The sequence below is a fragment of the Aquarana catesbeiana genome, linkage group LG02 (assembly GCF_042186555.1).
Source record: "Aquarana catesbeiana isolate 2022-GZ linkage group LG02, ASM4218655v1, whole genome shotgun sequence".
Taxonomy (NCBI): domain Eukaryota; kingdom Metazoa; phylum Chordata; class Amphibia; order Anura; family Ranidae; genus Aquarana; species Aquarana catesbeiana.
This window is the reverse complement of record NC_133325.1, coordinates 420,353,045-420,368,320: the sequence shown is the minus strand read 5'-3', so window position 1 is coordinate 420,368,320 and position 15,276 is coordinate 420,353,045. Positions and strand designations below refer to the sequence as shown.

Sequence of the window (15,276 nt, the reverse complement as noted above, 5' to 3'; positions counted from 1 at the left end):
GGGAGCTCAACAAGTTGATGGACTCACAGAGATCTGGAGCATCAGCAGATGACATATATGTCCCCAGGCTGTGGTATTACCACAGCCTGAGGTTTTTGTCCGACCAGACAGAACCCAGGCCATCACTGTCTACACTTCCTTCAACGTCTGCTGAGGCCACAGCTCCAGAGGTCCACCCAGTTCCTGCTGCACAGGATGAAGATGTGGAGGAGCCCAGTTTGACCCAGGTATAGCATTGTTGAACATATTTGTATCCAAAAATACAATGATGATAACTAGACGTTATTTTTAAAATATTTCTGCCTTAACAAAGTGGTTTCCATTTAAATAGACAGTAGTGAACAAAAATCTAGAGTCCTGTAAAAAGCTGCGCTAAAATTATTAAAAGTTCATATAAATGACATCAAGGGGATTTCTCCAAGTCCTTATTTCAAAGTGAAAACACCACCACCGTGCACTTCTAAGCAGTAGTGACAATCCACCCTAGTAGTAGAGCCTGCTTACCAGATGGCAAGCATAAAAGGGCAAGTGGCTTTAGCCTAGCCAAGGCCTTTTAGCTTGCTGACGCTCCCGGTGTTCCTATGGGGGGTAAATCTCCAGGCTCCCTTAGGTTATCCTCATGTCGCCATTCAACACGAAAAACCCGGATGACTGGAGGGATGTCTGTGTTCCAGATCTTCTGATGGGGCCTCTCTGCTCCCAGGAGGTTTACCTGTCTGAGTGAACAAAAATGATTTGTACAAGAATAAAAAATGTTGGGGTCAGAATGATAGTCTTTTCTAATTGCCCACATGGCTTTTTTTCAGCGGGATCGCGGGGGAACGCAGTTCCAGCACCTCTTGGACTGACTGTATGTAATGGCAAGGGGTGCTGGGGTGTGCTGCAGGGTATTGATGCTCACTGCTGGGGATCTATTTTTGCAAGGGGGGTCTATTGTTGCTGGGGAGATCTATTGTTGCTGGTGGGGGACCTATTGTTGCTGGGGAAGTCTTATGTTGCTGGGGAGTCAGTTGTTGTTGAAAGAGATCTACTGATGGGGGAGATGTGTATTGTTGATGGCAGACAGACAGACTATTAATGCTGGCTGTGCGGAGATCTGTTGATGCTGCGGGGAGTCTATTGTTGCTGGCGGGGAAATTTTGTTGTGGTTGATCCATTGTTGTTAGGGGGATCTATTGTTGCTGGCTGCAGGGAATCTATTTTGCTGCTTTTCTTCATATAATTATCAAATTCCATACAAATTACTTAGCACCTCAAAATGATACTTGGTTCTATATTGTCTAAAAGGGACGGTACTAGGAGGTGGGTAGGGGCGGAGAAAAGGGGGAGTTCCTGCACCTATTGTCTGGAAAAAAAAGCCCTGTAAATTGCCCACATTCAATTTGCAACAGTGAGGAGATCAAAATTGTGTGTGATTGGTGGCCAAACCCTAAAAAAGATTCTAATTATGTCCCATTTTCATACACAGGAAAGTGTTAGTCAGGAGGAGCCCGTGGCCAGCAGCCAGACAGAGTCTCAGATCCCTCCCCTATGCCCTCCTGCTAAAAGGGCCAGGAAGAGCAGGAATCTGGACGAGGCCACAGCTGCCTTCCTCAGCCAGGCCACTACTGCCATCAGGACAGACCCAGATGAGGCTGAGGGATTTGCCGTGGTGACTTCCAATAAATTAAGGCAGATGGATGGTGAGCAAAGGAGCAGGTGTTCATTATTATCCCATTAAAGAAGAAGAGAATGTGCGCTGCATTTCGAGATTTCATAATTTGCTGTTAAGTCTCCATTACGAATGCTAGTTTACAAGACCGTCCGCTTCCGGCTTGTCCTTGCTTCCGAGCATGCGTGTTTGTACTTTGGACTTTTGTGTGACGGACTTCTGACAACGAGACAAAAATCTGACAACAGACTGTTGTCCTCCTAAAATTTACTAGCCTGCCATCCAACATTTGGCGGAAAGTTGGACAACAATTGTCTGATGGAGTGTACAAACGGTCGGATTTTAGGCCAACGGTCTGTCATCACACAATTCCCGGACGAAAATCCGATCGTGTGTACGAGGCTTTAGACTATGCGAGTTTATGTTTTATGGGTGCTCATGGTATACTGTGACTGGCATTGTGGTTTGGTACATTCGGAAAGTTGTACTTTTCAAAAGTCCAATAAAGCTGTGGCCTTGCCCTATTTCCACCTTAATCAGCTTCTGTGTCTTTTTTGGGGGGGCAGGGTATTGGTTTATTAGTTGGTCTTAACAAAGTCTATGATCCAGGTCGAAAAGTCCGCTCGTCTGTATGCTAGTCCGACGGACAAAAACCGACGCTAGGGCAGCTATTGGCTACTGGCTATGAACTTCCTTGTTTTAGTCCGGTCGTACGTCATCACGTACGAATCTGTCGGACTTTGGTTGATCGTGTGTAGGCAAGTCCGTTCATTCGGAAAGTCCATCATAAAATCCGTCAAAGTCCGCAGGACAAAGTCTGCTGTAAAGTCCGCTTGTGTGTACGTGGCATTACACACAGTTTTTGAAGGAACTCGGCAAGTAGATTGTTCCAAACATCTTGGAGAACTAACCACATATCTTCTGTGGATGTAGGCTGACTCAAATCCTTGTGTCTGTTCATGTAATCCCAGACAGACTCCATGATGTTGAGAACAGGGCTCTGCGGGAGCCAAACCATCACTTTGAGGAGTCCTTGTTCTTCTTTATGCTGAAGATAGTTCTTATTGGCTGTATGTTTGGGATCAATGTCCTGCTGCAGAATACATTTGGGGCCAATCGCATGCCTCCCTGATGGTATGGAATGATGAATAAGTATCTGCCTGTATTTCTTAGCATTGAAGCCATTGATTGGGCAAAGCTGAGGACCACAGACGCAGTGTTGGCCAAGGAAACTTAAAGAGGAGTTCCACCCAGGAGCTCCATTAAAAGAAAAAAAAAATTAAAAGTCAGCAGCTACAAATACTGCAGCTGCTGACTTTTAATTGGACACTTACCTGTCCCTGGGTCCAGCGATGCGGGGGATCGAAGCCCCGCTCGTCCCCCCCTCTGCTCGTTGGCGCCGGCATTTCAACTGTGGGCCCCGGGCTGTGGCTTCACAGCCTGGCACCCACTGCGCATGTGCGAGCGGCGCTGCGCGCCGTGATTGGCCGCTCAATCACCTGGAACCTGTAATGGGTCCCAGATGATTGACAGGAGGGAGGGAGCAGAGCCGAGCCCTTCCTGTGCCTGGGGGGAAGTGATGTCACCAGCCCAGGCAAAGGAAGAGGCAGACTACGAGGGACCACCTAGCAACAGGCATTTAGAGGTAAGTAAAAAAAAAAAAATATTCAAATGTTTTTTTGTTTTTGTTTTTTTACAATTTTTCAGGTATTTTTGTTTTTTTGGGTGGAACCCCACTTTAATGCAGAAGATGAAAGACATCATGCTTACTTCCCTTCTACATCGGAAGATGTCCAGCAGTGCCATCAGCACGGAACTGGCGGAAACCAGTGGGACCCTGGTACACCCATCTAATGTCGGGCCAGAAGTAGTCTTCATTGAAGAATTGCGGCCAAAAAAACATACCTCCAAAATTACCCATTTTTGTAAACCAGACACTCCAAGGTATTTAATAAGAAGCATAGTGAGTTTTTTTCAAGTTGTAATAATTTGCCACAATTTTTGGGAAAACGAATGAATAAAATAAAATTTGCAAATTTTTGCACAGTTGTAATTTTAACAAGTTTTTTCTCAGGCAGGGGAGCGCCTCCCCATTCTAGGCTAGAAGGCTGTCTGTTTCTTTTGATGCACACAGTGTAGGGGGACACAACTCTAGTCCCAGCATGCAAGGGTGGCTCCACAGGATGCTACAAGAAAAAGAAGCCACCCTGAAACAGGGAACCTGGGGCAGTGATCATGGTAGTAGATTAAACTGGGACGTTGCAAAGGAATAAAAGATAAAAAAAAAGCTGTATATTCAGTGATCAAATCAGTTGCTGAAAGTGCTTACAAAAGGGGGTTAATTATCACTTTATTAACCGCTTTCAGTAGATATACTGCTGCAGGGTGGCCACCCTGCGCCGGATCACGTACCTAGTACCTAGTATGTGATATGCATGCCCCCGCTGTGCTGCGCTTCATTGCAGCACAAAAAAATCAGCGGGTTCCAGTTGCTGATTGGTTGCCGGCACTCGCCATTCGGCTCCAGTAATTACAAACGCAGGGCTCTCTTCTGACAGCAGCAATGTGCCATTTTTTCTCCCTGGTGATTGTCAGTGTCAGTTAGTCAGTTTCCACACAGTGTGAGATTGCCCGCTGCATTATCACAGTCCCACTATAAGTTGCCATTACTAGTAGAAAAAATACAAATAAATATTTTATATATATATATATATATATATATATATATATATATATATATATAATCTCACAAAAGTGAGTACACCCCTCACATTTTTGTAAATATTTTATTATATCTTTTTACATGACAACACTGAAGAAATGACACTTTGCTACAATGTAAAGTAGTGAGTGTACAGCTTGTATAACAGTGTAAATTTTTTGTCCCCTCAAAATAACTCAACACACAGCCATTGTCTAAACCGCTGGCCACAAAAGTGAGTACACCCCTAAGTGAAAATGTCCAAATTGGGCCCAAAGTGTCAATATTTTGTGTGGCCACCATTATTTTCCAGCACTGCCTTAACCCTCTTGGGCATGGAGTTCACCAGAGCTTCATAGGTTGCCACTGGAGTCCTCTTCCACTCCTCCATGACGACATCATGAAGATATGCATCATATTTAGAAGAGGCTTCCTTCTGGGATGACAGCCATGCAGACCAATTTGATGCAGCGTGCTGTGTATGGTCTGAGCACTGACAGGCTGACCACCCACCCCTTCAACCTCTGCAGCAATGCTGGCAGCACTCATACGTCTATTTCCCAAAGACAACCTCTGGATATGACACCGAGTACATGCTCTCAACTTCTTTGGTCTACCATGGCGAGGCCTGTTCTGAGTGGAACCTGTCCTGTTAAACTGCTGTATAGTCTTGGCCACTGTGCTGCCGCTCAATTTCAGGGACTTGGCAATATCCTTTTATCATAGGCCATCTTTATGTAGTGCAACAATTCTTTTTTTCAGATCCTCAGAGAGTTCTTTTGACATGAGGTGCCATGTTGAACTTCCAGTGACCAGTATGAGAGAGTGAGACCCCTTTCACACTGTGCTGCCCGGGCATCAGTGGTAGAGCGGTGCTATTTTTAGCGCCGCTTTAACGTCATTTTAGCGGCGCTATTCGGCCGCTAGCGGGGTGGTTTTAACCCCTGCTAGCTGGCAAAAAGGGGTTAAATCCGCCCGCAAAACGCTGCTGCATCAGCGTTATAGCAGCACTGCCCCATTGTTTTCAATGGGCAGGGGCGCTTTAGGAGCGGTGAGTTCACCGCTCCTAATGCGCTGCTTGCAGGACTTTTTTTGACGCCCTGCCAGCGCAGCACCCCAGTGTGAAAGCACTCGGGCTTTCACACTGGGTTTGCAGCTGCGGCTTTTTTCAGGCGCTTCACAGGTGCTATTTTTAGCGCTAAATCGCCTGAAAAGCGCCTCCAGTGTGAAAGGCGTCTAAAAGTGGTAACACCAAATTTAACACACCTGCTCCCCATTCACACCTGAGACCTTGGTAACACTAACGAGTCACATAAGAGGGAGGGAAAATGGCTAATTGGGCCCAATTTGGACATTTTCACTTAGGGGTGTACTCACTTTTGTTGTCAGCGGTTTAGACATTAATGGCTGTGTGTTGAGTTATTTTGAGGGGACGTCAAATTGTTATACAAGCTGTACACGCACTACTTTACATTGTAGCAAAGTGTCATTTCTTCAGTGTTGTCACATGAAAAGATACAATAAAATATTTACAAAAATGTGAGGGGTGTACTCACTTTTGTGAGATACTGTGTATATATATATATATATATATATATATATATATATATATATATATACCATGATTTTTAGATGCTATAACTTTCATGCAAACCAATCAATATACTCTTACTGGGATGTTTTTTTTTTTTTTTACCAAAGATATGTAGCAACATACATTTTGACCAAATTTTATTAAGAAATTTTATTTTTTATTTTTTTTATTGGATATGTTTTATAGCAGAAAGTATAAAATACTGTTTTTAAAAAAACATTGTCAACATTTTTTTCATTTATATCCAGTGGCGGCTGGTGGTAACATTTTTTTGGGGGGGCGGCAAACAGTGCACCCACAGCCACCCGCCCCCGTCTGTCGATAGGTCGGTAATACACCCCCGGGAAGGCGGTTATGGGCCCGCCACTTACCGCATCTAGGGGGTGGGCAGCGCTTCCTCCTCCTAGGCCAATTGGAATGCTTCTCCCTTCGGCTAACGGGTCTCCAACCTGCTTCCTGATTGGCCAGGAGGAGAATCAGTGTGACAATGGCGAATATTCATTCGCTATTGTCACACAACTGCGTAGGCCTTTTTTGAAGCCTATTAGAGCCTCTGGCTATAATCACGTGCCTCAAAAAAACCCCGATTTGAATCCATGCGTCTGGTGCCCCGCGTGTAGATTAGGGGCCGGATGCATGGATAAGGGGGGTGGCCTAATGAACGGGTCACCGCTGTTTATATTGCAAAAAAGAAAAAACCCAGTGGTGATAAAATACCACCAAACGAAAGGGTGTGTGTGTGTGTGTGTGTGTGTAATTGTCAGTTAAAATAATGCAGTGCTACATCATAAAAAATGCCCTGGTCATGAAGGGGGGTAAATCTTCTGGAGGTTAAGTGGTTAAACCATGTAAATGTGGAAAACATTTGGAATGGAAACATTGGGTTGTTCTAAACCGTTTAAGGTATTTTATGCTGCACATGACATGCTTACAGTAGACAGAATAACATAAATGTAGGCACATAGACAGCCTATCGTTTACAATACATAGGAATAAATAGCAGACACGTGGTAAACATTGGAGACAGTTGCTGTGATTACATCTGATAGTGTCTGGCTTATTTGTGTAATGCATTGTTTCTCTTGTCGATCATACGCTGCCTCCAATGAGTGCTAAGCATTCACTTTCCATTGCATGTGACATGCCCCCCGTGCAGTTGCCGTCACCCCTCCTATGACAATCACACCCCCAGCACAATCCAGGTCTAGCAGTGGGCGGGATCTTCGGTCCAGCCCTTCATCTTGCGGACGTGGAACCCAAAACAAACCCGCCCAGCGCTCTGCCTCCAGGGTAAGCGACGGCCCCTCCCTATCGCTCTCTTCATTGGTCAACCGGCTGTCACCCTTTCCCCAGAACTGTCTGTGGTTGGTTCCAAGGTTTGACACATCCCACCCCCTCGCCTCTCACTACCTGAGTTCCCGCGCACCACACTTGCGACCCAGCGTCTCCGCCCCCTGCACCGACGCTGCTTTTTTTATTGGCCGTCAGCCGTGTCGCTCGCAGGCTTTCTCCTCCCATTCTTTCGGCTTTTCTTTCTAAGGCCACCAAAGCTCAGGGAGAACTCCCTGCGTCATTATTGGCAGCTTGCCCTTGAAGTGGGTTGGCTGGCCTCGTTGTCACACAACGTGAGCCGACCCCGGATTGGCCCCCCACACCGTCGGTCACAATGTGGGCGGAAGCGCGTTCGGTCCTCCCCTGGCTGCACCGTTGCTGAGGGGAGGAGGAGGAGGGGCCTCCATCTTTATTTCTTTGTTTCAAATCGTGTAAACTCGCCGTTTGGCCGTTCATTCCATGTGTGTGTCGGTGGCTTTCCGGGCGGACCGCCCCTGGTGATCCCTGGAGCGGGTGTGAGCGCTGTCTCGGTGGACGGGGAAGGCCTCGGGTGGCGGCGACGGCGGGAGGAGGAGGACACCGGGAGAATGAAGCGGCGGAATGCGGACTGCAGTAAACTCCGGCGCCCGTTAAAACGGAACCGAATTACGGATGGCATCTACGGGAGGTGAGTGAGAGAGGCGAGTGGCCGCGGAGTACAGGGGGAGGAGCAGGCCTAAAGGGAAGCCTCGGCCTTTCCTATGTGCTGGCGGCAAGGCCTGTGTGTCAGTGCTGGGAGCTGGGCCTCCTCTGTACACATGTTCTACACAACCTTTGTCTGCTATGTTGTGTGTACAAGGCCTCTGTCACTGACAGCTCCATACCCACACATGGTCACTGACAGCTCTATGGAGCTCACTCCATTACTCCTTCTATCAGGATCCTCATAGTAGCTCCAAAATACCCTGCAAGTTGTCATGGAGACAAAATACTGCTTGTTCTTGTTACTTTATTCTATAGTCTTAACGTGGCGCTTCCTTTTCTCCACCCCCTCTTATAGTCTTAACGCAGTTATAGAGGATTTTTTTTCGCATAACATAGTATACTTGCCTGCTCTGTGTAATGGTTTTGCACAGAGCAGCCCTGCGCTTTCTCCTTTTGGGGTCCCCCCCTACTCATCCTCCTCTTTCTCCCCTAGCCACTATAGCAAGCTACTTCCTATGGGGCGGGCTGTGTGCACCTATAGACGCACACAGCGCAGCAGCCAGCCCCCCACTACAGGATTTGATTGACAGTAGCAGGTGACAGTGCCTCTGTTTAATGTGAATGCAGAGAGAGAGCCGCTACAGACGGACACAGTGCTAAATAAAGGGAGGACTCGGGTAAGTATTTAGAGCAGGGGTCTCAAACTGGCGGCCCTCCGGCTGTTGAGAAACTACAAGTCCCATGAGGCATTGCAAGGCTGACAGTTTCAAGCATGACTTCTAAAGGCAGAGGCATGATGTAGTTCTGCAACAGCTGGGGGGCAGCCAGTTTGAGACCCCCGATTTAGAGAAGTGAGGGGGGTGATACAAACACTAGGATATTTTTTTTTTATCTTAAGGCTCTGTTTCCACTACTGCGAGTTGTCATGCGACTTCACATGTGTCAAGTTGCACAAGTAAAACCCATGTATTTTAATGGTCCCCATTCTAATTGGTGTGACTCAAGTCGCAGTGACTCCAAAAAAACGTTTTTGCACTACTTTGTTCCAACTTCGGTGCGACTTGTTCTTACATGGTTTTCATTGGTCACATGACATCGCATAGCAAAGTCGCAGTGTAAATCGCGTGACTTTGGCGACTCAATAGTGGAAACATAGCCTAAAGCTTTTGTTGCCCCAACACGTCATATTCCTGATGTGTGCCTGCTGTACCATGTACGTGTATGAGTCTCCTGTTATCTTTGTATTGCTTCCTTTGTGTGAAATCCCTGGTGTTCCTGCCAGTCCCTCTGCTTTCCGATTAGAAACTGACCACACTAAGCAGGAGAACACACTGTGGTCAGTTCTCTAGCTATTTTGGGAACTCAATGTACGCTCCTCCAATGGCCAGAAAATGTGCCTAAAAATGGAGAGCAAATGAGCATGTGCAGAGCAGGGTGAGACAGTGTATTACTGGATGTTAACAGTAGAGACACTTTTTTAAAATTATTATTGGTACTTATATAGCGCTATCAATTTACGCAGCGCTTTACATATACGTTGTACATTCACATCAGTCTCTAGCTTCAAGGAGCTTACAATCTAAGGGTCCCTAACTCTCATACATTTTACATATATATATATATATATATATATATATATATATATATATATATATATATATATATATATATATATATATATATATTAATTATCTCTCGTCCAATTTAGACAGGATCTGATTACCCTACCAGCATGTCTTTAGAGTGTGTGAGGAAACCCACGCAGGCACAGGGAGAACATGCAAACTCCAGGCAGATGGTGCCGTTACTTTTTAAAGTTTTACTTAGCTATACCTGCAAAAGTGGCCAGCAAGAAGTCTTCTAGCAGGATTTAATTTTCTGTCTAAAGTTCCGCTTGGAGCCCTGGATCACACTGAGCTGCGGGAATAAAACACTCGCACAGTTTTATTTCCGCATTTCAGTACCGATTTCCGGGGCAATTTTAGAGACATGTACGGGTTTCTTTGCAGATGTCAATGGTAATCACACTCTGAAATCACCAGACATAGTATAGAAATTACTTTTGGGAATGCCAGCAATTGCCACTGTTTTGGCGTGCAATTTGACATGTCAAATCGCATGCCAAATCTCATCAATGTGAACCAGGGCTAATGCAGGGAAAGTTTTAAAATGGTTGTAAATGTCCCCTTGTAAAACAACCAATTCAATTTAGAAATAAAAGGCAAAGCCATTGTGTATAGATATAATAAAGCATCCCAGCGAATGGCTGTGCAGGTGGAGTTCTTAGCACAGCTATAAAACTGACCACGCTGTGCTCTCATGCCTTGTGTGGTCAGTTTTTGATAGAGAAGCAGAGTGATAGACCGGAACACCAGGCATTTCCCACAAAGGAAGCAACACAAAGACACCAGGATACTTTTTCATACAAGTATATGGTAATGCAGGCACATATCAGAGGTATGAAATGTTGAGTTTCCATATCCTTAGAAGAGAAAAAGAAGCCTTGGCTTTAGAACCACTGTAAGTAGAACTAAAGATGCATCATTTTTGTTCATTTTGTATAGAGTGAGGGAGGATTATAACCCCCTGACAGTTTGTTTTTTATTTTTTCCCATCTGTCTCATTGGGGAGATTTCCATTCACCTCCATCCACTAGCCAAAGCAGAACTAGTGTCCCTTTTGGAAGATTCCCTCATTATTCATGTTCTGGGGAAAATCCAAAATGCGGGGTTTTCTTTCTTAGTAATAGCAGTAAACAAAAACCTAATAGAGGCACAGACATCAATAAAAACCTAACATGTTTTAATCCCTCTCCACTCTTTTCAAAGCCAAAAAATAATTTTTACCTTTAGTTGTACAGTTCTATAATGTGACACTAAACTCTGGTTTAAAAAATATATTCTCCTAAAGTATGTATTCTTAAAGTGATGATACTAAAGGATATTTTTTTATTTACTAAAATAAAAAAGATGCCGTACTTATCTGCTTTGTGTAGCAATATTGCGCAGAGCGGCCCCCACACCCTTCTTATTGCCCCCTTAGCAAGTCGTGTGCTATGGGGGCACGGGTGCAGGCACATTTCTAATTAGAGCTGTGTGTGTCCATAGACACACATGCCTGTAAGCCCAGCCCCCTCTCATTCTACACAGTTCAGTTTCTCCTGTGAGAGCAGGAAGAGATGAGACGTGCTGCAGCTGGGACAGCGCTGGATCGGTGAGAGGAGTTGGGTAAGTGTTTAGGGATGGGAGGGGCTAGAACACCACCTGGGGTTTTTATACTTTAATTTAGAGAATGCATTAAGGTAAAAACTCTTTAGTTTAGAACCACTAACGCAAAATAATACCTTCTATTATAGCTCTCAGCCTCCTCCAGATCTCCTTTTTTTTTTTTCTTTTTTTTTTTTTTTTTTTGCTGCTGTGATCTGACTTCCTGTTAGAGGGGGGGCTACATTCGTTCTCCATGATCTTCTCTATTGGAGGTCGACCGATATGGGTTTTTCTCTGGCCGATGCCGATATTTAGAAATCGCGGCGGCCGATATGTTAGGCCGATTTTTTTTTTTTTTCCTAAAATCTAACAGACCCCGTTCACACTGGGGCGTTTTTCAGGTGCTTTTGGGCTTAAAATAGTGCCTGCAAAACGTCTCCCCTGCAGTCTCAGTGTGAAAGCCCGAGTGCTTTCACACTGAGGCGATGCGCTGGCAGGATGTTAAAAAAGTCCTGCAAGCAGCATCTCCTCCACCACTCCTGCCCATTGAAATGAATGGGCACCGCTGCCGAAGTGCCTGCAAAGTGATTCGGCAGCAGCGCTACACGGGCACATTTAACCCTTCATCGGCCGCTAGCTGGGTTATAAGCGCCCGCTAGCAGCCGAATAGCTCCACTAAAATGACGGTAAAGCACTGCTAAAACTAGCAGTGTTTTACCGTCAACGCCTTCCCGCTCCAGTGTGAAAGCAGCCTTAAAGCGTTTGTAAAGGTGTTTTTTTTTTTTTTTTTTTTAAAATAACAAACATGTTATACTTACCTTCACTGTGCAGCTCGTTCTGCACAGAGTGGCCCCGAACCTCGTCTTCTGGGGTCCCTCGGCGGCTGTTTCAGCTCCTCCCCGCAAGCATTCACCACCTTAATGCGAGCTCCCTCGCACGGTGGTGAGTGCTTGCGGGCGCGCTCCCGTGATACAGCCGGCGGCTATAGCCGCTCGCTGTATCACTCGGCCCCGCCCCCCGGCGCGCCGCGTCATCGGATGTGATTGACAGCAGCGCGAGCCAATGGCTGCGCTGCTTTCAATCCATCCACTGCAGCCAATCAGCGGCCAGGGTGAGCGGAGGAACAGATGTCGGGAACGCGAAGCTGACTTTCGAGGCGTCAGGTAAGTAAAACGGGGGGCCTGGGGGCGGCGGTTCTGTCAGAAGTTTTTTCACCTTAATGCATAGAATGCATTAAGGTGAAAAAATTTTTACCTTTACAACCCCTTTAAGTGATACAGAAAATTTCTTACATTTATTAAACAAACCTCCAATCAGTTCACTTGTATGTATAATTTAGATAAAAAACAATATCTTAAATATTAAATACACAAACAGGTAATCAAAACTTTTGGAAGAAAAAAAATGGGCTAACTTTACTGTTTGTTTTTTTTTTTTTTTTTTAATACATTAGTGTATTTTTTCCCCAGAAAATTGGGTTTGAAAGGCCACTGCGCGAATGCCATGTGACATAAAATATTGCAACAACCACTATTTTATTCCCTAGGGTCTCTGCTAAAAAAAATATGTTTGGGGGTTCTAAGTAATTTTTTTTTTTTAGCAGAAAATACAGGATTTTTACTTGTAAGCAATAAGTGTCAGAAAAGGTTTAGGCCCCTTTCACATGAGGCGGACTCCGTTTCTACGGAGCCCGCCTCGGTCCGCCGGCTCAGCGGGAGATCTGTCCGTTGATCTCCGCTGAGCCGGCGGATGACAGGTCCCTCTCTGCTCACTGAGCGGGGAGGGGCTTGTCAGGCGCCGCTGCTGCCTATGGAGGGATCGGACGAAAACGGACAGCGTGTCCGTTTTCGTCAGATCTCACCCGATCCGCCAGCGACGGATCTGGACGTAGAGCCATCCGTCTGCTTTTAGCGGATCGGACGGGGTCGGATGTCAGCGGACATGTCTCCGCTGACATCCGACGCTCCATAGGCTAACATGGATCGCCCATTCAGGTCCGCCGTCAAAACTGACAGGTGGACCTGAACGGTCCGATCGTGTGAAAGGGGCCTTAGTCTTTAAATGGTTAAACTGAGAGCTCCTACACACAGAGTTCAGTCCATTGATAAGTATAAACATTGTATCTTTTGCTTCTTTTCTCAGACTTGGCAGTGCTGCCCAGATAGGAGAGACATGGGAAGACTTCAGGCAACTTGCATTGACTTCTATTACAGAAATCATTTGCAAGTTTTAAATCGGCCTTTTTTATCAGCACAAACGGCTGATGCCGATTAATTAAAAAACGCCAAATATCTGCCGCTATATCTGTCGACCTCTACTCTCTCTATGTAGGAATGTAGCCACCCTCTCTTGCTCAGTTCTAAGATGGACTATGGGATTTGTAATGTGCGTAAAGTGGTGTACTGCTTGTTCCAAACAAGTAATCGGAAAAGATGTTCTGGAGCTCATTGAGGATATTTCAAAGAGGCAGAAAAACACAATAAAAAATTATTTGATGAAAAAAAGATTAGAGTCATTGAATAGTTCATGTGTATGGATTATTTTTGGAATATGACAATATCATTTAGTGTCAACTTTAACTGGTAAACCATAATTTTTATTTTTTTTTCCAGCTTTCAGTTGTCAAATCTTTGTATTGGTCTGCATCTGTTATTTTAAAGCTAGTTTTAGACCTTAGACTACAGAAAGTGTTTTTATCTGTCCATAGGTAGTATGACTGTCTTGGCAGGAAGTGTATATTTCTAATAAATATTTTTCTTTTTTTTTTTTTTTTTTTTTGTCTGTCAGGACCTCAGAACCTTGTGTTGGAATTCACACCACAACCTATCTTGAAGCCTAACTCTGGGATTACAAAAAATTACCCTGGCAGTGGCTCCCTTCCCCCTCCACTGCAAGGGTTAAAGCTGAACTATAGGTATAATTGTTGTTACATAGTTACTTTAGTTCAGCTTAGACCATTGTAAGTATGCATCGCTATCTCATACCTGAGCAATCGCAGTGGAAAATGCAGATCACTAACAGGCAGTGTTACTACAGTGATGGCAGTGGTCTCCAAGGTCCTGTGCTGAGCTGCTGTCCTCTTGCATACTGACCCCAGGGGTGGGTTACTGGCTCTGTACTGCTGCCATTCAGAGAAAGCTTTGTAGTATTTTTCAGTGACTACAAGGCATTCTCGGATTGAACAAGGTGACGATTGTGAAATCATTACCCTTCTCCACCTTGTCCATTCAGAAAAATATTGCATTAGTTAAAATATACAAGGTGTTGTGTGTATGGCAATGGTGCTGAGCAAGTGACCTCCTGCAGTTATTAAGCAGTGACTTTCCAGGGTACCACCTGCAATCACAGTAATAGCACAAACTACCACAGCATTCACTCAGTTATGAGATATGCATACTTACAGTGGTCCAGGATGGAGTTCAGCTTTAAATGTTTAAGTTTAGGAGGTAGAGGAATAATTTGTAATACCTTATCCCTCAGTCTAGCAGGCTTTGATGCTCTCCTTTTTCTACCTGACGTTGTGGGCAGTCCCTCGCCATCCTCTCATACAATGCAGGACTATTGGTTCTGCATTGTTTGTACTTGATGACTTAATTGTGTGACTGCTGGCCAGAGTGGTCCTGGAGGAGGCTTCCGGGGACTCCTCGCCCAGAAGGAAGAGAAGGAGCTTGCTGGAGCAATTGATGGGGTTTGTACTGAGCTTCTTCCTTGTCCCCTAGAAATAATTGCATTTAATCCTTGCAGTGTGGGGGTCCCCACTACAAAGCTAAGTTTTTGTGCAATGCTCAGAGTTGTTCTTTAAAGCTGGATGCCAGGAAAACCACTGAATGCATAGATGCAAAACAAATGAGACTTTTTTACCTTTCAAAAGATTTAAGTTTTTGTCCATCCAGTCCTGAGATTTTACACTCCTCTGACACAGCCCAGTCCTGTGTGATCAGGCAGGAGATTGATGTTTCTCTATTGCAGTTCAGTAACAGGTCTCATCCCTAGCCTGTGACTGGACAGTGAAAGGAGAAGCAGCAGACTAGGCTCATCTTTCTGTCACTTTCTCTCTTCACTTGGCATTGAATTATAACTGATTGCTCTTTTTGCTGCTTCTTCCTCC

At 45.1% G+C, this 15,276-nt stretch overlaps 1 protein-coding gene across 2 annotated transcripts in view; it reads left to right on the top strand.

The window, feature by feature from the left end:
• The first annotated feature begins 7,617 nt into the window (after positions 1 to 7,617).
• The window catches only part of MACO1 (macoilin 1), a 105,737-nt gene continuing 98,078 nt past the window's right edge, over positions 7,618 to 15,276 (top strand). For both annotated transcript variants that reach the window (XM_073615459.1, XM_073615458.1), the window contains exon 1: positions 7,618 to 7,945. In XM_073615459.1, coding sequence (XP_073471560.1) covers positions 7,866 to 7,945 — 80 coding nt within the window. In that variant the 5' untranslated portion in view covers positions 7,618 to 7,865. The remainder of the gene's footprint in view (positions 7,946 to 15,276) is intronic.